The 23,073-nt window shown below is 44.9% G+C and overlaps 1 protein-coding gene across 1 annotated transcript in view; it reads left to right on the top strand.

Annotated features, from left to right (window-relative positions):
• PCNX1 (pecanex 1) overlaps nucleotides 1-23,073 on the top strand; it is a 3,150,868-nt gene that overhangs the window by 2,656,454 nt on the left and 471,341 nt on the right. The window contains exon 32 of the mRNA XM_044073489.1: nucleotides 22,483-22,685. Coding sequence (XP_043929424.1) covers nucleotides 22,483-22,685 — 203 coding nt within the window. The remainder of the gene's footprint in view (nucleotides 1-22,482; nucleotides 22,686-23,073) is intronic.

Genomic DNA, 23,073 nt, shown 5'->3' with positions numbered 1-23,073 from the left:
TGGGGGGTAGCAACACAATTATCTTGGAACTCGGTGCTTTCTTCAGGGATCTTTAAGAATGAGTCAAGGGTATTAACCTAAACCATACTGTGGTAGTCCTGTATTGTGGTATCAAAAGGAGTGGTACCCAGCTTTTTGTTTTTGTCATTAGGCCTTTATACTCTCTTAAACTGCCTTTTTTTAGAATGAGCTTCATCTGTTTGACACTTTAGGTATTCACTGAGCTCTGCATTCCGATACACTGTCTTCACTAGTAACAAGATAGATAGCCATGGCTCTTTTCAAAGATGTGTTGCTGGGATGTGCCACTAAACGTAGATGTGTTTGCTTTCATAGGTAATTGAGAACTGTCAAGTTTTGTGTTGTTGTGTAGAACCAAGGTATTTTGTTGCCTAGTTAGACCTTGTCTACTGTTGAAAGTGAAGCTTTTCTACATTCTCCTTTTCAAATTCCTTCTGAATTAGCAGATGATTCCCTCAAGTAAAGAATGAGAAGGCAGTTTAATTTTCATCATTTCCTTTACTACAAGTAAAGTTTGGGCAAGAGAGTGTTCTATGTCACGTTTTGGCTTTGATCCTTCAATTACATTTATCATCTCTCCACGTCCCATTCCGTCCCAGTGGACCAGGCATTAGAGGCTGGCAGTCCACCCTGATTCTGGGGTAAAGAAATCACTGAGATGACTTTTAGTATAACTTCTGCAGTAGGCTGCATTGTTACTTGATGAGATTTTGATTGTGCTGTTGCTGCGATGAAAGCGGCAGAATCTGTATGTGCCTAATCAGGATAGTCTGATTTAAAGTCTGCTTTTCAAGGGTTTAACTTAGGTTGGCTGTTCTTGATGCCCAGTTTAGAGCAGAGAGAGGTCCTTTTCAGATGGAGTTTCCAGTGAATGGTTAAAACCTCTAAAAGAGGAAACAGTTGACCTTTGCAGAGGGTCTTGTGATGCCACTGCTGGACTTCATCTAGGTAGTCCTGTTTCTTTGGGAATAAAAAAAGACCCTTGTAGAATGAGGAAGGCTTGCAGGTATCAGACGGTTTTGTCTCTGCTTGATTAAATCTTGACTAAATCACCCAGGCAGGCAATACCTGTCAGTCACAGTTCTGAGTGGCATCCAAGATTGTCTATGGGGCAGGAGCTTGCTGCTGGAAGGGGCTTGCAGAATTTGTCCATCCATAATTCATGGATTCATAATTCATAGATTAGTACTAGGCTAATTGCCCTTGTAGGCCATTTTGTGTCTAGCCAGTTACCCCATGTGAGAATCAAACTGTGCACCTTGTGTCTGTAAGGCAAACACCTTAACCATTATGCCAGCCTCCCACTTTCCAGCAAAGTCTCCGGCCATCCCAAAGCTATTCTGTGTGATGTGTGCTCTATTCATGGGAGAAAGCTATTAACAGCTGTTGGCTTTCTGTGCATTCTGCTTAATTCTAAATTTGTATCAACCCCATTTAATGTAATAGCTAAAAAAAAATCAGCTGCATTAAATTTTATTCATCTGCCTTTTTTCTCTCAAATTAATAATTGATTCTTCTATTAATTGATGATGATCAGAGCATGTATTTTGCCAAGGTGCTTAGGGTTTTCTGCATTATAAAAAAAGTAATTTCATTTGAAGGTCTGAGGAGCCGTTTGTTTACTTTTTAGTACTGTAAAGTTGCACTTGTTCTAAGAGATTCTCTTTTCTCCATTCCATCTGACTATGTATCTTAAAGCAAAACTGAGAGAGCAAAGAGCAAGACTTATCCTTGATACACGCTTGTGACCAAGATGAGTGTGGTTTCAGATTTCCAAATCCTTGGGCAATGCAGGAAGCCATCCTCCTACAATAAATAGGGTGTTAAATAATTATAACTGTATGGTGGAATTTTGGCCTAACTGCTTGCGTAGATTCCTTGCTCTCACTAATTCTTCTCATCAAAATTTCAGAGATGACTGAGGTTGCCAGGAAGCCTTCGTTCATTAGACCTTTTCTGTTAAGTGGAAGCAGTTGTCTCTTTCATTGAAGTGATATACTGTGGCCACTTCATTTGGTCATTTTGCAGATGATCTTGAACGGTTTCAGATGTGTATATTACTAAGGTCTCAGTTACCCATGATCATGGTTTCTGCCTCTGCAATCTCTGCCTATCATATCCTGGTGAAGGGCAGAATCACACTACGACACTTATCAGTTAAGCAATTCTGAATCCTTGCCCTACATACAGGACACAATCTCATGTTTGAGTCCTGAACTTCATGACTGGCCTTCTTTGCCATCCCCCACTGAAAATGACTTAGCAGCTTTGAAGTTCAGTTCTTGGAAGTTATATTTCTTTGTGGCCTTTACTTCTTTTCAAATAGTCTTGGAGATTTAGGCATTTATTGTATTGGAACTGTGTGTGGTTTTCACAAGGATTGGTTGTCCTTTACAACTAACCCAATTTTTCTTTCAAAAATATTCTAAGAATTGTCCTAAAAGTAGTCCATTCATCTTCCTGTTTCACCTATGGCTCCTGCCATAAGAAAGAAAAAGTGCATGCAGCACCCTGGGCTCTCTGCTCAGGTTCTAACAGAAACAGGAGATCAGGAAGACCAAAGTTGGCTTCCTTCCTGAAATTAAGGGACTTGAAGGGGCAGACAAAGCACACCCTACCTTGTTTTTCTGTCATCCACCCATTAGAAATTGCTAAAGTCAGAAGCAGTTCCAACTGAAACTTGACTGCTTCTAGTGCTTGCTTCAAAATTTCACGATTGTGGATATTTGTGCCGCAGACATTAGATTGTGAGTTAATACGTTTACCAAAGATTATTGCTTGAATTGTGATTCCAGGAGTCGGACATCATTTGACACTTTCATCTTGCAGGATTCAGCCATCTGAACTTTTGCCTTTTGGCCATCTCACAAGATGTAATGTTCATTGCTTTGAGTTGTTTGACAGTAACCCACACCAGAATTCCCCCTAAATGTCCAGAGGTAACTTCTTTTTTGTAAACGGTAGCAATTCAGCTGCTTTGAGGCCTTCTGCATTAGGTGCATTTAAACCTCATCCTTTCCCCCTTTGTATGGACACTTCTACATTCTGCAGCTGCATATGGATTTTCATGCAGGTATATATTTCCCATCCAGTCAATGCTGTCAAGTTGTATCTGGCTAGATGGTACCATCCATAGTTCACTAGGCAAGTAGAATAGATGTAGATTGACAACCTTTTCTGTTGACACAATCGAAAACACACCATGTGTAGACAGTTTATAATTGCCAGTCCACTTGCTATGTGTGCATGTTTGGCATATGGGAGGAGCTAGGAGTACCCAAAGAGGACATACAGACTCCATACAGAAGGTACCAGAGTTGAGAAACAAAATGGATAATTTTTTGCTGTGAGACAGTAGTACTTCTCACTGTGCTACTGTGCTGTCCTTAAGTATTTATCTGAAGTTTTTAATCTTCTTCCATTCCTCACTGATGGGTACGGTTCCGAACCCTTGGAACCGAGTTGGCCAAATACCAAGCTAGCATACACCAAACTCTCGAGCCATGCTACTACCCACAATGCCCTTCATCCCATACCCAGATCTCGTTTGCCGCACAGCCATATAGCAGTGTTTAAACCGAGCTCTCCAGCTAAGTAGTTTTGAGTTATTCAAACTTGTATTTTTTTCCATAATTCTCTTCTAGTGTCTTTTTATAGTCTAGCTCTACCCACAGGTATTCCTTTTCTTACCATTGTTGATATTTTCTTGCCTTTTCTTTACCTTTTACCACCCTCGTGGTAACTCTTCTTACCATTGCTGATAGTCTGGCCTTTTTCTCCTTCTCTTCTCCGTTTGAGCGAGTGGTTAGTCTGAGAAAAAGGGTACTTTGGGTTTTAAACATTGCATGTCATGCAGTGGTAAATTACCTAACAGTGACTTGCATTTTGAATGCGTTTATTGTTTGGGTGTCTCGCACCTTTCTGCAACTCCCCCATGTGGTATATGTGTGAGTTTTAGTCAACGGACGTTGAATGAACGGCGCAACAAGTTGATTTTGAAAGGATTGCTTTCCTGTCCTTTCTCGGAGGCTATTTCCACGGAGGTCTCAACCCCTCCAGGCAAGGATAAGAAGCACCCCCGCTTAGACCCTTCTTCACTGGCTGGTGACAGGGGGAAAAATCATCGATCTAATGCTTGTAGATCTTCCTCCGAGCATCAACTCGCTGCCTCGGTGCCACCGATTTTGGCACCTAGCGCAGATTCTGGGAAGTCTGAATTGTTGGTGCTGGGCTCTGCACCGACGACTACTGAACCGTTGATTACTTTGGTTCCAGTCAGTCTGGTTCTGGACACTTTGGCACCGACCTCGCCTTTACAGGCTCCGACGACCTCATATCCGATTTTGGCTACTACCCCGATTGTGACTTCGGCTCCGAGTTCCCTCTCGGTGCCAACTTTACCATTTACACAATTCAAATCAGAATCCTCGGCTCCATTGAGTTCATTACCACGGACCAGGTATTCTTCTTCTGTGGACCCGTTTGCCAGGTGACCCTACAGTCCTTTTCTGGACCGGCCTAAAGCCCCTTCCCGGATATTGATTAGGTCTGCCAGGAGCGTGTCCGAAATAGACATTGTCATCTCGTGGATCAGGTATTGACTGCAAGAGGTATCTCCAGATCCTGTTCCGCTCCGGGTGTTGGGATTTTTCCTCAGACTTCTTCGTATACTCCTGATGGGGATCTTTCGGTTCCAAGGCCCCCTTGCCCATTGCTTTCAACAGGACACCTTCCTTCGGCGCCGACTACTATGCCTGAAGCATCTAAGACCTGGTGGGCTTCAGTTCTGACGACAGCTCACCTTACTCAACCCCTTGCTTCGGGGGTGGAATATTCAGTTCCGGCCCCGGCGGCCTTCTCTGTTCCCATCTCGGATCTGAGAGTTATTTCCGCACCGAACCCTTCTCAAACATCAGTCTTTGAGGTGGGCCATTCGGAGCGGGGTGTGACCCCAGTTTCGATTCATTCCTCTTCGGTTCTGGGCTCCCATCCCTCTTCGGGTGGGCCCACCTTCCAGATTATGGAGAGGGCGCTGACGGCTAGCAATCCTCCTCCTTCAGCTCCGCTTTTGGTTCCCCTCCTAACTCAACCATCATCAGCCCTTAGCAGGGCACCACTAATCCAAACCATCCCCCCTTCCGAGGCCTCTTCAGACATTCCCACTGAAGAGCCCCCTCGGAAGAGGGTGTGCAAAAGAAAACACATGGACTCACCTGAAGTGTCCCTTACTGAGGATACGGATTACGATGATGGAGAAGGTTCTCCTAGATCACCCCCTGACTATGTTTCCTTTGGGGACATCTTGGAGATTTTGAGTCAGTGGGGTGACTGGAAATCTTCCACCCCTTCTCCGGAGGAATCCGTATTCTTAGAAGCTTTCCGTTCCTGGCCCACTACGTCCTGGGTGACCCCTCCTGCTGATTAGTTGTTCAAATTCATCGTGCAGTGAGCGCTGAAGAGTTCAGATTCAGTAGAAGCTATCCCCAGGAGATCAGACAAAGTACTTTCTCCTCCAGAGGATCAACCCCATTGGTCGAAAGGCTTGCCAGTAGATGCTGTGGTGGTGGCGGCGGCCACAAAGAAGGACTTGGCAGAAGAGAGTCCTGCTGTTCATGCACCCAACAGGGAGTCCCAGGAGGTGGACAGGCTAGGGAAGTGGGTCTTTGCTGCAGCGACCTTTGCCGTGTGTTCGCTGAATTTCTTGGCACACTTTACGAGACTCCAGAGAGACCTTATTTCCGAACCCATTGGTAGCCTCGCGGGTCAAGTGTTGGATGGAGCATGTGACAAAGTGGCCTCCCAACTTGCCACCCTTGAAGCGATTTCGAATTCCTCCATGAGGTTGCTCTCCCATGCAACCGAAGGAGCAGCTAGAGCAGCAGGTGCTGGCGTGGTTGTCCTGCATCATGCCTGGATGCACATTCCTTCAAGTCTTCCTTTTTGAACGCCCCTATTGAGCCCTCCGCACTCTTTGGTTCTAAAGTCAAGGCTACTTTGGTCAGGTGCAAGCAGGACGGAAAGACCTTGTCTGCCGTGGGCCTGCGCTTCTCCAAACCTCAGCGTTCCTTCTCCAGGAATCAGAGGAGTGGAAAGTTGTGGCACAAGAAGTCGCAAGGTTTCTTTCATGACGCACGTGGCAAGGACTCCCCCAGAGGCAGAGGAGGGTCTGATAGTGGAAGACATCCCTTTAGGGGCAGAGAGGGTTACTGGAATCAGGGCTCCAGAGATTCTTTCTCCTGTAGGCCCGATCAGCGCTCCTGAAGCATTGCCTGATTGCTTTCCTCTGGAAGCAGTCGGGGCGCGTTTCTCTCTGCACCAAGCAGCTTGGTCCTCCATTACCGACTATCTCTGGGTGCAGAGAATTATCACCAGAGGCTATCACATTCCCCTCAAATCCTTTCCAAGACCTCAATTCTCCCTTCCCGACATTCCACCCAGTCAAAGGGAGGAGGCAGCTTCTGAAATCAAGAAGCTTCTTCTAAAGCAAGTCATCCAAAAGGTCCCCCCAGATCAGTGCGGATTAGGGTTCTACTCCAGACTCTTTTTGGTGCCAAAAAAGACAGGGAACTGGAGGCCCATTCTAGATCTCAGTCATTTGAACGAGTCAGTTATACAGACCAAGTTCCGCATGGTCACTATTCAATCCATCCTTCCATGCCTTCGGGAGGGTGTGTGGATGTGCTCTCCAGATCTCCGGGACGCGTATTACCACATCAAAATGGACAAATGCTGCAGGAGGCTTTTGCACTTCTGGCTGGGAGCCAATCATTTTCAGTTCAGAGCCCTGCCTTTCGGTCTCTCGACTGCCCCCAGAGTGTTCACGAAATGTCTATCAGTGTTGACAGCTCACTTGAGACTGCATGGATTCCAGGTGTTGCCTTATCTGGACGATTGGCTCCTCTCCACCCCCACCGAGCGTCTACTGACCTGGGCCCTTCGCCACACTCTGTCTCTGGCAGAGTCTCTGGGTATTACTATCAATTGGGAAAAATCAAACCTTCAGCCCTCACAACAACTGGAATTCATAGGGGCTATGTTCAACACTCAGCTTGGCCTAATATCTCTTCCTCATCACAGGCTCTTAAGACTGAGAACACAAGTGCAAGTGATACTCGACCGCAGGAAAGTGTCTGCAAGGGAAGTTTTGCAGGCTCTGGGTTCCATGGCAGCAGCCATTCCCATTGTTCTGTTGGCCAGGCTTCATATGCGCCTGTTACAGTGGCTTCCTTAGGCACTGCCGATCTTTTTCTAGAGCCCGCAAAGGCAACAAAAAGTTGATCTGACTTTCGAAAAGACTTTGTCCTGTCCAAATAAAACTGCAACTGTCTGTGGACATCTAAGGAATGGAGACAGTATTCCCCTTTGTTGGTATAAATAGGGAAAAACACGGGAAACTCAATGGACTGATTAATAGAGAATTCCGACACCTCCTTGGGTAAGAAAGTGGGATTGGTGCGAAGTGATACTCTGTCCTTATGGAAAATCAAATAACAACTTCATGCATAATGCTTGGAGCTCTGTTACACGTCTGGCTGAAGTAACAGCCACCAGAAACAAGGTCTTCCAGGACAGAAACTTCACATCACAGGTTGCAGCTGGCTCGAAGGGAGGTAGAGTCAAAGTTTGAAGCACCCTAGACAGATTCCATGATTGTACAGGTTGCCTAATGGGAGGTCTAGAATGAAAAATCCCCTTCAAGAAAGCCTTAGACAGGAAGAAATAATAGGAATTTCGTCTGAACCATCATGGAAATTGGAGTTGGCCGCTAGATGCACCCGAATCGTGGATGCAGAAGCCTTGTTAAGGAAAAGCTCGGTCAGGTATTGAAGAACTGTAGCTACTGGAACAGAAACAGGATCCAAAGACAGTTCTTGTGCCCACAAGGAAAAATGTTTCCACTTGTCTTTATAAAGTTTTCTGGTAGAAGGTTTGTGGGAGGCCAAAATAATATTCCATACCGGAGAAGAAAGTGATTCAAGCCTGGCTACTAACGGAAGTGGAGCAACCAAGCTGTCAGTTTGAGAGTGGCCAGATTTGGAGACAACCCTTGGGGGTGAGAAATGAGATCCTGACGAAAGTATAGAATCCAAGGAGGTCGGAGCAGGTGTGGCTGAAGGAAGGGGAACCAAACCTGACGAGGCCAGAATGGAGCAATGAGAATCATTCTGCTTCTCAACCGAGTAGCTTTCCTTAAGATCAAAGGGATGGGAGGATGAGCGTATAGGAGACCCGTGGGTCAATCGAGAGTCAGAGCATCTCTCGGAGATTCCCCCTGCGGAGAAAAGAGGGCAAAGTAGCTGCTGCACTTCGTATTGGAGGGGGAGGCAAACCGATCGCAGCAAGGCCGGCCCCAGCGGCTGAAAATTTCCTCCGCCACTCAGGTTGAGACACCATTCGTGAGGAAGCAGGGTGCATCTGCTCAGCCTGTCCGCAATCACACTGGAACTCCCCGGGATGTGTGTAGCAATCAGGAAACGGTTGGTAGCTATCGCCCACTGCCAAATTCTCATGGCTTCGCGGCAAAGGGGATAAGATCTGGTCCCTCCCTGCTTGTTGATGTACCAGACCACAGACATGTTGTCGGACTGGATAGCAATTGGACCGAGAGGAAGAAGAGGGTGGAGAGCTTGTAACACCAGTAACACAGCTCTGAGCTCTAGAACGTTGATGTGTAAGTCGACTTCTAGAGGAGACCATGTGCCTTGAACAGATTTTCCCTGAAAATGGCCCCCCCCACCCTATCAGGGAAGCGTCTGTAGTCACCGTGGCACTGGGCTGAAGAGGTTGAAAGGGGCAAAACCAAAGACTTTCGTCCATTCTCATCCACTAGAGGAGATCCTGTTTGCAAAGATCGGTGATGAGGATTAGTGCATTCAAGGGATGAAGATGGCTTAGGGATTGCATCTCCTTTGTTTATCCTCTAAAGGAGGAATCAGCTCCTGGCCGCATTAAACCTCATTCCACTAGAGCTGTGGCTGCTTCTGTCACCTTTCATGCTAGGGCTTCCATGGATGATATTTGTGCAGCTGCCACTTGGGCTAAACCCCATACCTTTATCAAGCATTACAAATTGGATCTGATCACCAGGGAACGAGCTGCCATTGGCTATGTGGTTCTCAGGAATGTTCTTCCATGAAGGACACCCAGATTCTGTAGTAGCTAGGTGCTCGGTCCCATCAGTGAGGCATGGAAGAGGATTAACAACTTCAGATAAAGAAGTTATGTCTTACCATAACGTTCCATCTGAGTTGTTGATCTTCTTCCATTCATCACACCCTCCCTCCTTCCCTCGCCAAAGGCTGCTGGCGGATCTTTGGGTCGTTTTGGTGTGTTAGGGTGTTTGCACAGAGATGTCCTCTGCCTTTGTTTCTGTTTCTTATATATGTTGCTACTATGTGTTCTGCAAACTCGGTCTGAGGTATGGGATGAAGGGCATTGTGGATAGTAGTGTGGCTCGAGACTTTGGTGTACACTAGCTTGGTATTTGGCCGACTCAGTTCCGAGGGTTCGGAATTGTATCCATCAGTGATGAATGGAAGAAGATTAACAACTCAGATGGAATGTTATGGTAAGACATAACTTCTTTTTTATGTATCTTTAAATGTTATTTATTATGTCATGCCAGTTACACAGGCTTAGTGGATGGTCAGACTGAATAGCAGTAAGACTGGGCATGCTCTTCAAGTAGTGCACATGATTAATGGGCCTGTACTTCCAAACGTAGGCATGAGAGCGAGAGAGGGGAGTGGAAAATATTACCCAACTGAAAATATCTGAAGGGAGAATCTTCAACATTTACCCATTTAAGAAAGCTTAGAAGTAGGTAACTTGATAAACATATGCATGTCTGTTTTCTACTGAAAGTGGATCCAATTTTCCCTTTGGCCAGTATATTAGTCTGCTGGTTAACTTTAAAAGTACTACCAGCAAAAGGGTAGCTGATCTTTCTACTTTATATGTTAGACTCCACTTAGACCTTAACCTTCGCACAGTGTACACAGTTTAAGCACCAGTACGAGCAGTTATTTTTTGACAGGATGGGGTTGCATAATTAGCTATTTATATCCCACAGAGTACAAAAAAGGAACACTTTTTAGGGGGCAGTCATGGATGCTGAAACTTTAAAAATGTTTGTGTTTTATGATCCTGTATGAACCTGTTATTCTGCAGATGTTCATCGTGTTTCACTGTTGCAGTCATGACTGTAGGGTTCTCCCCTGCCGGCAGGCAGTCCACGGTCGGCCAGAATCCCAAAGTCTGGGTCCGGCGTCGGCTGTTCAGCCATGCTCCCTGACGTCAGAGCACCAGGAGTACAAAGCTGACAGCCGACGCCATGTTCTCCAGTCTTTCTTGCCGTGCGGTGATAGCAGTTCGCAAGTGCCGGTCGGCTGACTCCTGACAATTTTTTCTAATCAAACTTCAGTCTGAAGATTTTCTTCTCCTACTCAAAGCTAAGTACCCCATTGGGGAAACTTTTTTCTTGCTCCAGTCCGATGTCAGAAAAAGTTAATAATTGTATTTCATGTGGGAAGCAAATACCTCATAAGGATTTTCATTCTTACTGTATTCCTTGCTTAGGCCCTGACCACGACGTAGCTAGTTGTCGGTTTTGTGCTAGATTCAATCAACGTACTATTAAACGAAGGTACGATTTTGCTTTTCATTACTTCTGTAGGCATTTTAATTACAAAATGTCGTCGGATACGGTTCCGGCTACCGGAGTTCACAAACGACGCAAGGACAAAGACAGGCCTCCGAGGTCCAAATCAGGCGATATCTCACAAGCGGAGCCAGCTTCAGGTTTGGCCGTCGTCAGTGAGGCACTTTTGCAGCCCCTGTCGTCGGCCATTTTGGAACCGATAGCCGAAACGGACTCCCACGAGGAGCCAACTAAGCCTTTGAATATTTCAGTTGGACCTTCGGACAATGCTCCTTTGGATGGGTCCGGAGCCGCTGTGCAGGTACCGGCTTCCGAAGGGGTTTTCAGGCCTACTCAGCTTCTTATAAAGGCAAAACCAAAGACAAAGGCAAAGACTCCTTCCAAATCAAAGACTGCAACCCAGGCCTCTTCTGATCCGGCTCCCAAGTCTCAGAAACAGTTACTTAAAATGGCGGAGGACTTACTATGATTAGGGGTTCACATCCCCCTCCAGACAAAAGGCCAAGGCAGGAAGTTTATTATGGCTCCTCTGATCAGGCTTCTGTTTCTTCTGTTTCTTCTTCTGACCAGGAATATTCTTTCCCTCCTTATGAGGATTCTGATGCTGAGGAATCCATTCCTTCAGCTTCTCCCCCTGAGGATTTCTCTTTTGGGGAAACTTTGCATGAAATGAGGGAACATTTCCACTGGGAAGGACAGGAGTACTCAGAATCTAAGAAAAGACTAAGGGATTTTCTTGTTCTTCCCCAACATAGGCCCCTGACTATTCCTCCTATTTTGGATATTGTGGATGATGCTTTTTCGGAGGCTAACTTAACTCCTGACTCTTTTCCTCCAGCTCCTGTTAAGCCAGACAGATACTATAGGGTTCCTGATTCCCACCAGTTTTTATTCAAGAACCCAACTGCTGACCCTGAAACCATTTCTCAGGGTGCTAAGGGCGTTAAGGCCGCTTCTGCTAAAAACCCCATTCCAGATCTTTAGAAAGATGGGGCAAAAAAGTGTACACTTCTGCTAGTTTATCTATTAGGGCTTTAAACTGTCAGTTTCATATGCTGAAATACCAGCAATTTCTCCTGTCTGTTTTAAAGCAAAATCTAACTTCCATTTCCACCTGTGCAGATGATAAGGAACTACATGACTTATTGCATGCCACTGAACAAGTTGGGAAGCATGGTTTACACTGTGGATTTGATGCCTTGGAGGCTTCTTGTAGGGCTGCTGCCTCTGGCACAGTAATTAGAAGGCATGCATGGTTAAAGGAACAAAATTTGCCAGATCAGGTAAAGGCTAAATTATTGGATGCTCTTGTTCAGCATAATGTTCTATTTGGATCTAAATCTGAAGACGAGATTAAAAAGATGGAGGACAAGGCAAAGTCCATGCAAACAGTTAAAGATTTCTTACAAGTACAGCCACCCAGATTTAGCAGGAATTGGCCTACAAAAAATTGGTCCTTTCCCAATTCAGACAGGCCTCAGAGGGGTAGATATAGACGCCCCCGAGGTAGGCCTCAAACGCAAGCCTCTTATAGACCAAGACAGTGGACTGCTTCCACCCCTAGGGGAGGAGAAGACAGGTCGCAAGCTCATAGAAAGCAGACTCAATGACTCCCTCTCTTGGGCTGCATGAACTTCTTGCCTGGAAGCCCCTCTCGGAGGAAAACCTTCTCTTTTTCATCTAAATTGGACTCATATAACCCAAGACAAGTGGGTTCTGAATGTGGTTTCAAGAGGTTACAAATTCCATTTTCATACCCCACCAAGGCCAAGCAGATGGCCAGATCTTCCAAAACATCAATGGTCAGAGGCATTAAACCAGGTGGAAGCTCTCTTGGCTATGAAAGCCATAGAACTAGTTCCACTTTCAGAGATGGGACAAGGTTTTTACTCAAGGCTCTTTCTAGTCCCCAGGAAGCAAAATTCATGGAGACCCATTCTGGATCTGTCAGTCTTGAACACTTTTCTAGAGATACCAAAATTCAAGATGCTTACTCTACAGCAGCTACTGCCAATGCTGACCAAAATGCATGGATGGTAACTTTGGATTTAAAAGAAGCATATTTACACATTCCCATCAGACAGGAACGCAGAAAATACCTCGGGTTCAAGGCAGGATCGAGGCACTTCCAATTCTCTGCGCTGCCCTTTGGATTGTCTACTGCGCCCAGGGTCTTTACCAAGTGCCTGGCTCCAGTAGTAGCTTATTGCAGACTCAAGGGAATTCAAATTTACCCTTATCTGGACGACTGTCTTATTCAGGCAGACAGCAAGGATGTCGAAGTGCATCTACAGTTTGTTCAGAATCTTCTCAAGTTCCTGGGATTCACTGTAAACATAAAAAAGTCAAATTTGACACCCTCACAACAGATATTTTTTCTGGGCGCTTCTCTAAACACAACAACCCAGATGGCATTCCTGACATACGAAAAACAGTTACAGCTGGCTTCAACTTTCAAAACCTTGGCAACTACAACTCAGCTATCTGCAAGGAAATTCCTGCAGGCTCTGGGTTACATGGCCTCCTGCATCCTTCTCGTACCATATGCAAGACTACATATGAGGAAAATACAGTGGTACCTAAAAAGTGTATGGTCTCAGCATTGTCACAGTCTAGGCATACTGATCTCCGTCCTGCCTTGTCTTCAAAAGGAATTCCTTTGGTGGTCCAAGGCATGTACTCTAAACAAAGGAAAACCCTTCTGTCTGCCTCCTGCCACTCAGATTCTAACCACGGACGCCTCAGATTATGCATGGGGAGCCCTTTTTCGGGGCAACTGTCTGCAGGGCCTTTGGACAAAGGATCAGAAGCACCTGCATATCAATTTAAAGGAAGTGTTAGCCGTTTAGAAAGCTCTATTGGCCTTCAGGAATCTTCTACAACCAGGACAACTACTGATACGGACAGACAACACCACAGTTATGTGGTACATAAACAATCAAGGGGGATCTCATTCCTATCCCCTTTGCAGACTAGCCATGGATCTTTGGAACACAGCTCTAGCTTGCAATCTGGACCTTCAAGCACAGTTTCTACCAGGGAAGCAAAACTTCCTGGCAGACAGTCTGAGCAGAAACCTTTCGGATCCACACAAATGGATGTTGGACTCCGAAATATTCAAGATGATTACAGCAGTCAGGGGATGTCCTCACATAGATCTCTTTGCATCCCACCTCAATCATCAACTACAAATTTTTTGCACCAGGACTTTCCACGATCAAGCTTGGAAAGTGGATGCTCTATCATTCAGTTGGAGAAACCTCTCGGGATATGCCTTTCCGCCTCTTCCTCTTCTTCCACGGGTATTACTAAAGATCAAGCAGGACAAGCCCAAGATGATAATCTTGCTGGCCCCAAATTGGCCTCGACAGTTTTGGTACCCAACACTGAGAAACCTTTGTCTACAGCCACCCTGGGTTTTACCACAGATTCCGAACCTTCTGTCCCAACACCAGGGTCAGATTCTACACTCCCATGTCAAAACTCTCAGCCTGGCGGCCTGGTTAATCCAGGATCTTTGATTCATTCTCTCCTACCCAAGCAGGTTATGGATGTCATTTTAGAAGCCAGACGTCCTAGCACTAGATAATCTTATGCAGGAAAATGGAAAAGATTTTGTTCCTGGATGCAGGCTCAGGATTCTGATCCTCTTATTCCTAACATTCCTCAGATTTTACTTTTCCTGTCAGACCTCTTACATAAGGGTCTCTCTTTCTCTTCCATAAAGATACACGCCTGCGCTATTTCTGCTCATTATAATACAGACCCTCCTATCTTTTCCCCACCAGCTCATGAGACAATTTCTCAGAGGAGCTAAGAACTTAAGGCCCCCTAGATCTCCACCCATTCCTGCTTGGGATCTCAACTATGTTTTGGAAAAGCTCACCTTACCTCCTTTTGAGCCTGCAGCCTCATCTGACATCAAGTTTTTATCTTGGAAGACAGCCATCCTGTTAGCTCTGACCTCTGCCAGGAGGGTTTCAGAGTTGCAAGCTCTTATGGCTGTGGAACCTTATATTATTTTTCATCAAGACAGGGTGTCTTTAAGGACTAATCCTACTTTCATGCCTAAGGTGGTTTCCAAAGTGGCTTTAAATCAAACTATTCACTTGCCAACTTTTTCCCCCACTCCTCAAAATAAAGGGGAAAGGATCTTACATTCCTTGGATGTACACAGACAACTACGTTTTTACCTGGACAGAACCAAGGACATCAGGAAATCAGAGCAGTTGTTTGTTTCTTATGCTTCAAGTTCCCAAGGTAAAGCCATTTCAAAACAGCCATTTCTAAATGAATTGCTCATGGAATCAGATTTTGCTACTCACACCATGGAAAGCAAATCCCAGGGAGTATAAGGGCTCACTCTACCAGAGCTGCTGCCACTTCAGCTGCCTTCCTCAGGGGAGTTCCTACCAAAGACATTTTGGAAGCTGCAACTTGGAGTTCAGTGCATACTTTTTCCAAGCACTACAATCTACCTCTCTACTCTAAGTCTAGGGCAGGCTTTGCTTCTGCAGTCTTGCAGGGCCTTATAGCCGCCCCCTCTACTTTATGACCACCTCCCTTTCTTTCTGCTTTAGGATTCTACCCTACAGTCATGACTGCAACAGTGAAACACGATGAACATAGTACAGTTGTGTACACTTAACATAAATGTAGATGTTCGAGTGTCTTCACTGTTGCAGTCTGGGTTTCCCTCCCTCCTGTCCCCTCTTATTTTTTCTTTTGTGTGGTTCCTTTTTTCACCCTTCTTCTGAGGTGTATTTGCAAAGGGTATGGGACCTTACTCATTTTGGAACTTCTGACATCTGGGGCAAGAAAAACTGGAGAACATGGCGTCGGCTGTCAGCTTTGTACTCCTGGCGCTCTGACATCAGGGAGCATGGCTGAACAGCCGACGCCGGACCCAGACTTTGGGATTCTGGCCGACCGTGGACTGCCTGCCGGCAGGGGAGAACCCTACAGTCATGACTGCAACAGTGAAGACACTCGAACATCTACATTTATGGTAAGTGTACACAACTGTACTGTGTCTGTCTGATGCCAAAATTAACTTTGGAAGGTATTGATTGCCATAGAAAATATTGCCAAATTTCACCATATATTTATAATTGCTTATAACTCTATTTATTGTCCACCCCATATACACACACACACATGCACACACTTCTACCAAATCCTCTGCACTGAATCATGTCTGGAAAAGGGTATTGTGATCAGACCACATACACAGTTAATAGTTGAATAAACAAAAGAAAAATAACTAGACTGGCATGGCTCAAGTAACAGCCTTGCCCAAACCATAAGGTTTCCAGGACTACAACTCTTACTGTTTCTGACCAGGTATCATTTAGGAAGACTGTTTGTTTTTGCATTCAGAAATTAAATACAAGGAGCAAGGCAACTGATGCTTTATATGTTACATCATCCATGCTGGGACTGAAGCTTTCAGCTTTGGGTAAGAAACTGTCCTTTTTCATGTTTTACTTCAGCAGTTTGTACTACTTTACTGGGATGCTGCTGTAGGTTGGGCCCTTTGGTTTCAGACATTGTGTTCTTGTAAGGATGGGTATTCTAAAAGTCTTGAGTCACTCTAGAAATAAGGAGACACTGAGTGTGAGGGTGTTTTCTTTTGAGGGGTCATGGGTTACTTTACAAGTGTTTGGATGTGCTTCTCACTGTTACCATTTGGAGCTGTGGGTTGGTACCTTCTCCAAAAGTTATTCCACAGAGAGAAAAGTGAAGGTTATAGCATAATACTGTTGCTGCATAAGTAACGTATATCGAAAGCGGGGCAAGGCCATAAACCTACAAGTTCTAGAAACAGGCCTGAATTTAAGTATCTACAGTTAAAGGGCATGCCTCAAGCAGCAATACTTGATTTCTTCATGCTACTATTCTTACCATTACTATTGGCTAGGACACCTAGACTTTAACATTTATTACCTGTCTCTGAAGCATTAGTTGTTGTTGCCATGTCTTTTCCATTCTTAGTAACATTTCCTCAAACCTTTTTCCTTCCAACTTTTGGGAGTCCAAGCCCATTTTTGTTAAGTTTATAAGTACAGTTAGATGTCCTTGTATTCATCTGTTGCAGTATTCTCAGCCTGAGGGAGATCTCTGCAGCAGGCGACCCGAAGTCAGCCAGTATACAAAAGTCTTTCACTACTGTAGGATGTGTGGCATGTCACACATAGGCTGCTGTCGTATGTTGGCCATAAAAGTGACATATGAACGTATCCACCTCAGAAATTCTCCAGCAGTCCATACACCACCTTGAACATCAGTCTGCTCACTGAGACATTTGCTGTTTTTCTGCGAATTCTCAGATAAGTGCCCTGTTGAGAAAATATTGTTTCTTTAACTACTATAAAAGTGGTATGGCTCATGGCATCCAAAAAAGGCAAATGCCAGTGTGGAAGACAAATTCCACATAAGGATAGCCATCTTCAGTGTCTGTTTTGTTTAGGGCCTACTCATGATTACAAATCCTGTTCCATTTGCCAAGCCTTTGTACCCAAGATCCTTAGACATAAGCTTTCCTTCCTAGCCATTTACTTGGAAAACCAGCACTTGGGTATTGGCAAAGAGCGTGATGGAGGGATCCTTGGGGGGCCCGAGGTCGAGTGAGTCGCTAAGTGCAAGTCAAAAAGCCGAGGCTTGAAGCTGCTGCTCTTCTTCATACGGATATTTCCCTCAGAGAAAATGAGAGCCTGGAGATACAGCTGGTTTCTGGTTCCGGATCGCAGGCCGAGCTCGATGTCAAAGCAGCCTTCGATCCGACCACTGGCATGTCCTCAGAGGCTGAGCAGGCATCCATTCAGGATGTACAGGGAGAACCAAGGCTTATAATAACTGAAGGCCCTAAAAGGTTGCCTCAAATACTGATACAAGAGGAAATTCAGTCAGATGTTATTGATTGTAGGCCTACATCCGGCCCTCCAACACTGCATAAAGCAGACCTATATCAAAAGAAAAAGCAAAAAACAAAAACATTTGTTCCCTCTAAAAGAATCTTATAGTGACTGGGAACAATTCACCCAAGGTCTTTTCAAGGCCCTTATAGCCTTTAAACCCCTTTTGGGGGGTTCAGTCCCTACACCATGTACAGCATCTCCACAAAAAGAGTGTCAGAGAAGAGGTTTCCTCAGATGAAGAGGCCTTCTCAGAAGAGGAATCTCTGGCCTACTCTTCACAAATCCCCTCCCCTCTAGATTATACTTCCCCGGAGGAGGGATTCCAGTTGAACTGATTCACCCATGGAAGAAGTCTCCTTTGGTGAGACCTTAGTTTAAACGAGAAATAATTTCAAATGGGATTGCACTTGAGTATCTGAAGTACAAAAAAAGTATTAGTCTTCTGCAGGTGGAATCACCCAGTCCTTCAGCTATTCCTCCTGTGTTACCTGCTTTCTTGGATGCCTTCTTCTCTGCTTCCAAGGTTCCAGACTCCCAGCCTTCTGCTCCTAAGAAGCCTGACTGATTTTACAAGGTCCCTGCTAAGTTCTTGTTTAGATATCCTTCAGTAGACCCATCAGTGATTTCAGTGGTTTCAGACAAACCATCTGGATTAGTACCTTCAAACTCTATCCTTCCTTCAGATAAGGACAGCAGGAGCCTGGAAAGACTAGGCAAAAAAAGTGTACATTCAGACACTATGACATTTAGAGCCATTACCTACCAGTCACATATGACCAAATTTGCCTGCTGCGAGCTTCCTCACAGATAGTCCACCAGTCCATCAAATGCAGTTATGATGGTGCAGAGGCCTCAGCCAGGGTGGCTTCTTCTGGCTGTGTCTTAAGGAGATTCTCCTGGTTAAGACTCCAGCCATTACCAGACAATATTAAATCCAAGCTTTTGGATGCCCCTTTGGACAGTGTCGCTTTATTTGGTCCTGCATTTGCTAGCTTATTTAAATCTCTGCAGGAAAAATGAAAGGAGATGCGCAGGAATTAAAACATATTTTGTCACTCCAGTGCCTGAATTCCAGAGAAATTAACCAGCAAAGATTGCTTTTGTATGTAGGCACTCCCGCCCTCCTCCATGTAAAACTAAAAAGGATGGTAGGAGGCTTCAACATTCCTGGGCTGCCCCTGCAACTGCAATTCAGATGCGGCCCTTTCCAGATAAGCCTGGCTCCCACTGACTGTCCTATTCGCCCCACTCACATTCCACTTTCCCAGAGCCTCTCTCTGTCTCTGCCAGTCTGGGAAGGCATACGTCAAGACTCCTGGGTTCTTGCCATCATACAAAAAGGATATTTTCTGGTGTGGAACTCCCTGCCTTCTTTCACGAGCACTCCCCAATCACCAAAGGAACAACTCCCCTCCTTTCCAGAAGTACTTCTAGACCTATGGAGTGTGGGAACCATTCAGGAAGTTCTTCAAGGCCAAAAAGGAAAATGCTTCTACTCCAGAACATTCTTGTTGCCCGGAAAGGTTGGCCCTTGGTGGCTCATCTTACATCTGCCTCATCTCAATACCTTTCTGAAGGTCCCCACCTTCCATATGCCAACTCTTCAAACCTTGTTCCCTCTTATTCTGCCACAAGCCTTCTTAACCTTCCTTGATATCAAAGATGCATATCTACACATTCCCATTCACCTGAACTGCAAGAAGTTTTTATGTTTCTCTGTGATTTCCTGGCATTTTCAGTTCTCTGCCTTGCCCTTTGGGCTTTCTGCTGCACCAAGGGTGTTTACAAAATGCCTGTCTCCTGTGACTGCCTACTGTAGACTGCAGGGCATCCATGTTTTCCCTTACCTAGATCGCCTTTTTATGGCAGCTTCACTAGACATCCTAGAGCAAAATATTCTTTTTGCCATTTTTCTTCTCCAATGCCTAGGTTTCACCATAAATTGCAAAAAAATCCATTCTCTGTCCCTCTCAGGAATACATCTTCTTGGGGTGCAGGGTTCAGCCCCAAACCTCATGAGAGTCTCTCTTCCCTCCTCAGAAGGCACTGGACCTCAAGCCCTACTTCAGAAACCTGTTGCATCTTCACCACATTTCAGCCAGGGAGTTCCTCAAGGTTTTGGGTTTCATGGCATCCACTATCCCAATGCTCCATCTGGCAAAACTTCACATGAGGAAACTCCAGTGTTTTTTAAAGTCTGTTTATATGCAGCATTCAAACCCTGTTGACTTTCTAATTCCTCTTATTCCCTGTCTGAAGAAGTGGTGGATCCAGCAAGTCTCTCTCAACTCAGGACTTCCCTTGCACCCCTACTTCCAGTTACAGTGCTGTTCACAGACACTTCAAATGTAGGATGAGGGGACAGCTTTTGGAGACTTGAAAGCTCAAGGGGTATGGTCCTTCTCTCAACAAAGGGAACACAGTGTAAGAGAAATGAAGGCCTTGCTGCTAGCCATTCAGACCTTTCATTCCCTCTTTCTCCCAGGACCTATAAAACTGTGGCCCCTGGAATGTGAACAAACGGTGGGGGGGGGGGGACAATCCTACCTGTTATGCATGCATGTTGGCAGTCCAGTGCAGGGTGACGCTCCAGTCAGTCCACATCCCATCCAACCAGAATTGCGTGGGCAACACCTTGAGCAGGTCCATAACACAGTCCCACAAATTGATGCTTCAAAGGGATGTATTTCTAGACATTGTCCACCAGTGGGGTATTCCTCAAGTAGATCTGTTTGCCTCCCCATAAACAGACAACTTCCACAATTTTGTGCCAGTCCATCACCCTCTGGACTGGAAGGTGGATGCCCTTTCATTCTCTTGGAAGGGAGTGTTTCTGTATACATCCCTCCCCCTTCCGATCATTCCAAAAGTCTTGTTCAGAATTCAGCAAGGCAAACCAAAAGTCTTGTTGGTGACCACCTTTTGGCCAAGACAACATTGGTTTCCCCTTCTCCTTCATCTAGCCAAGGGCAGTCACCACAAGTTACCTCACAGGATGGACCTTCTCAGACAAAACAAAGAAACACTCATTCATCCCCACTTGTCTACCCTTCAGCTTCCTTTTAGACACCTGTTCTCAGAGGATGTACTTAGGGTTCTGCAGGAGGCCAGGAAACCCAATACCAGAAAGTCCTACCTAGCCAAGTGAAAGAGATTTTCATTGTGGTGTCTCTTATGAAACCAGTATCCACTATCTGTGGAAATCCTTCTGGTTCTATCCTATTTGTTTGAATTGCTCAATACTGGCTTGTCCTACTCTTCAATGAAGGCCCTTATGTCCGCTATTTCTGCCTGTCTGCCTCTATCCCCCTTCTAGCTAGCAGGTTTAAGACTAAACAATTTCTTAAAGAAGTCCTTCATGTTAGCCCTCCCAGGAAACCTGTTTCTGCACCCTGGGATCTTAATTTTGTGCTAGAAAAGCTGACTCTTCTTCCATTCGAGCCAGCTTCATCAGCGTACTTGCATCATTGCTCCTGGGAAACTGTGCTTCACCTAGCTGTCATGTCAGCCAGACATGTCTCTGAACTCCAGGCTCTTATGGCCTCTTCCCCCGTTTTGTTTTTTCCAAAACGACAGGGTGTCCTTACATACTAACCCTTCTTTTTATGCCCAAGGTAGTCAGTGAGTTGCCACTCAACAAATCCATTCAATTACCTTCCTTCTTTCATTCTTCACAAAATCCCAGTGAGAAGGTGATGCACACCCTGGATGTGCATAAACAACTTAGATTTTACTTAGACAAGGCCAAAGTTATTAGAAAATCAAACCAGCTGTTTGTCTCCTATCATCCCAGGACACTGGGATTGCCTTTCTTCTAACAGACTATTTCTACCTGTATTTCTAAGACAATTTCAGTCTGCTATGTGAAGTACAGTAAAACCCTTGCTTCTTCTGTAAAGGCCCATTCCACTGTGGCTGTAGCCATGCCAGGGGCCTTCTTTAAGGGATTGGACACTTGCTCTATCCTTGAAGCAGCTACATGGACCTCTGTACATACATTCACTAAACATTGCAAATTATTTCTAGGTCCAGAGTAGGGTTTGCCTGAGTTATACTCCATGGATTCCTGGAGAGCTCCACTGCATCCTCCTCCACCCTCTCTTCATGAGCTTTTGTATTCTGTCTTATGTTAAGAATACTGTAACAGATGAATAGAAGGACATAGAATAGTTTTGTAAAATCTTACCATAATGATGGATGTCTTTCTCTTCTCTGTTGCAGTATTCCAATCCCTCCCTACTTCCCCCTGGTAGTTTGGTTCCTTTCCTTGGTTGATCATACCCTACCTTCCTTAAGCTGGCTTCTTCCTGGCACAGTCAGTTCTGAGGTGGATGCATCAGCATGTCACTTTTTTGGCTGATGTACAACAGCAGCCTACATGCAATGTACCTTGCATCCTAAGTAGTGAAAGAGTTTTGTATACTGGCCAACATCGGGTCGCCTACTGCGGAGTTCTCACTTATGTTAAGAATGCTGCAACATAAAAGAGAAAGACATCTATCATTATGGTAAGATTTGCATAACTATTCTTTCTTTGTCTTACACTATTTACTTACTCCTAATTTCCTTTAGGACTAAAAAGTGTTGTCTTTTGTGTCTGTTAACATTCTCTCCCCATGACAAAAAGGGAGGTGCTTAACTAAACTTTGAAAAAATATTTTGATTGAAATTTGACGCTGCATACATATCTGCTGTATGCTGGTAGTGTTGGCAGTGTATTGGCATTCCACTGAAAACAAAGATGCCTGTTGGTTTTCTACCTTATCCAGGCCTAAAACCATGTGTTTGGCTCACTAGTGAAAATTATTACTAAGGTAATTTTTAGTATTGAATGTGTCATGTGGTTTCTCCTTTGTAAAAGTTTTTGTCTTGCTTTTATTTCAGGTTGAGGAAAGGCTGTGGTGCTGGCTGCAACAGTGGTGGAAATATAGAAGATTCTGATGCAGGAGGCGGAAACTCTTCAGCCAGTAATAATGCAGCTAGTACAGAATCTCAGAGTAGCATCTCCCGTGGTGGGTCTGTAGCGCTAGGACAGGGACTTGGATCAGGTCTTCCCCCTTCTTTGACATCCCAACCCCCAACACTGGGTAAGTTTGTTGTTAACTTCACATACACTGTTTGCAGAACTTGCCAAGGCTTTATTTTTCATGAGCATTTTCATGTGAAAAATTAGATTTACGCTATCTGTTAGCCAGTTGGCTATTAATCTTTTTGACTCACAGCTGGTATGATGTACAAAGCCCTTGCAAGTATCATTGTGTTGTCCACTTTAGTAAACTCTATAAGTGAGGGGGGTTGTGAGTGACCTTTCTGCTTTAGTAGACATAACACTGCTGCTAGAGTTCTCATTTGTTAGTATTTGTTGATCTTTGTATTTCTAACATGTGCTGTATTTTGTATTCAGTCCTTGTAGAACAATTCCAAAAAGTATAAGAAAGAGCGGCTAACATGGCTAAAACCATAAAATATTTATTA

This window comes from Protopterus annectens, chromosome 6.part0 (genome assembly GCF_019279795.1).
Source record: "Protopterus annectens isolate FY-2018-M chromosome 6.part0, PAN1.0, whole genome shotgun sequence".
NCBI lineage: Eukaryota > Metazoa > Chordata > Ceratodontiformes > Protopteridae > Protopterus > Protopterus annectens.
The sequence above is the reverse complement of the archived record's forward strand: the minus strand, read 5'-3'. Positions and strand labels throughout refer to the sequence as shown.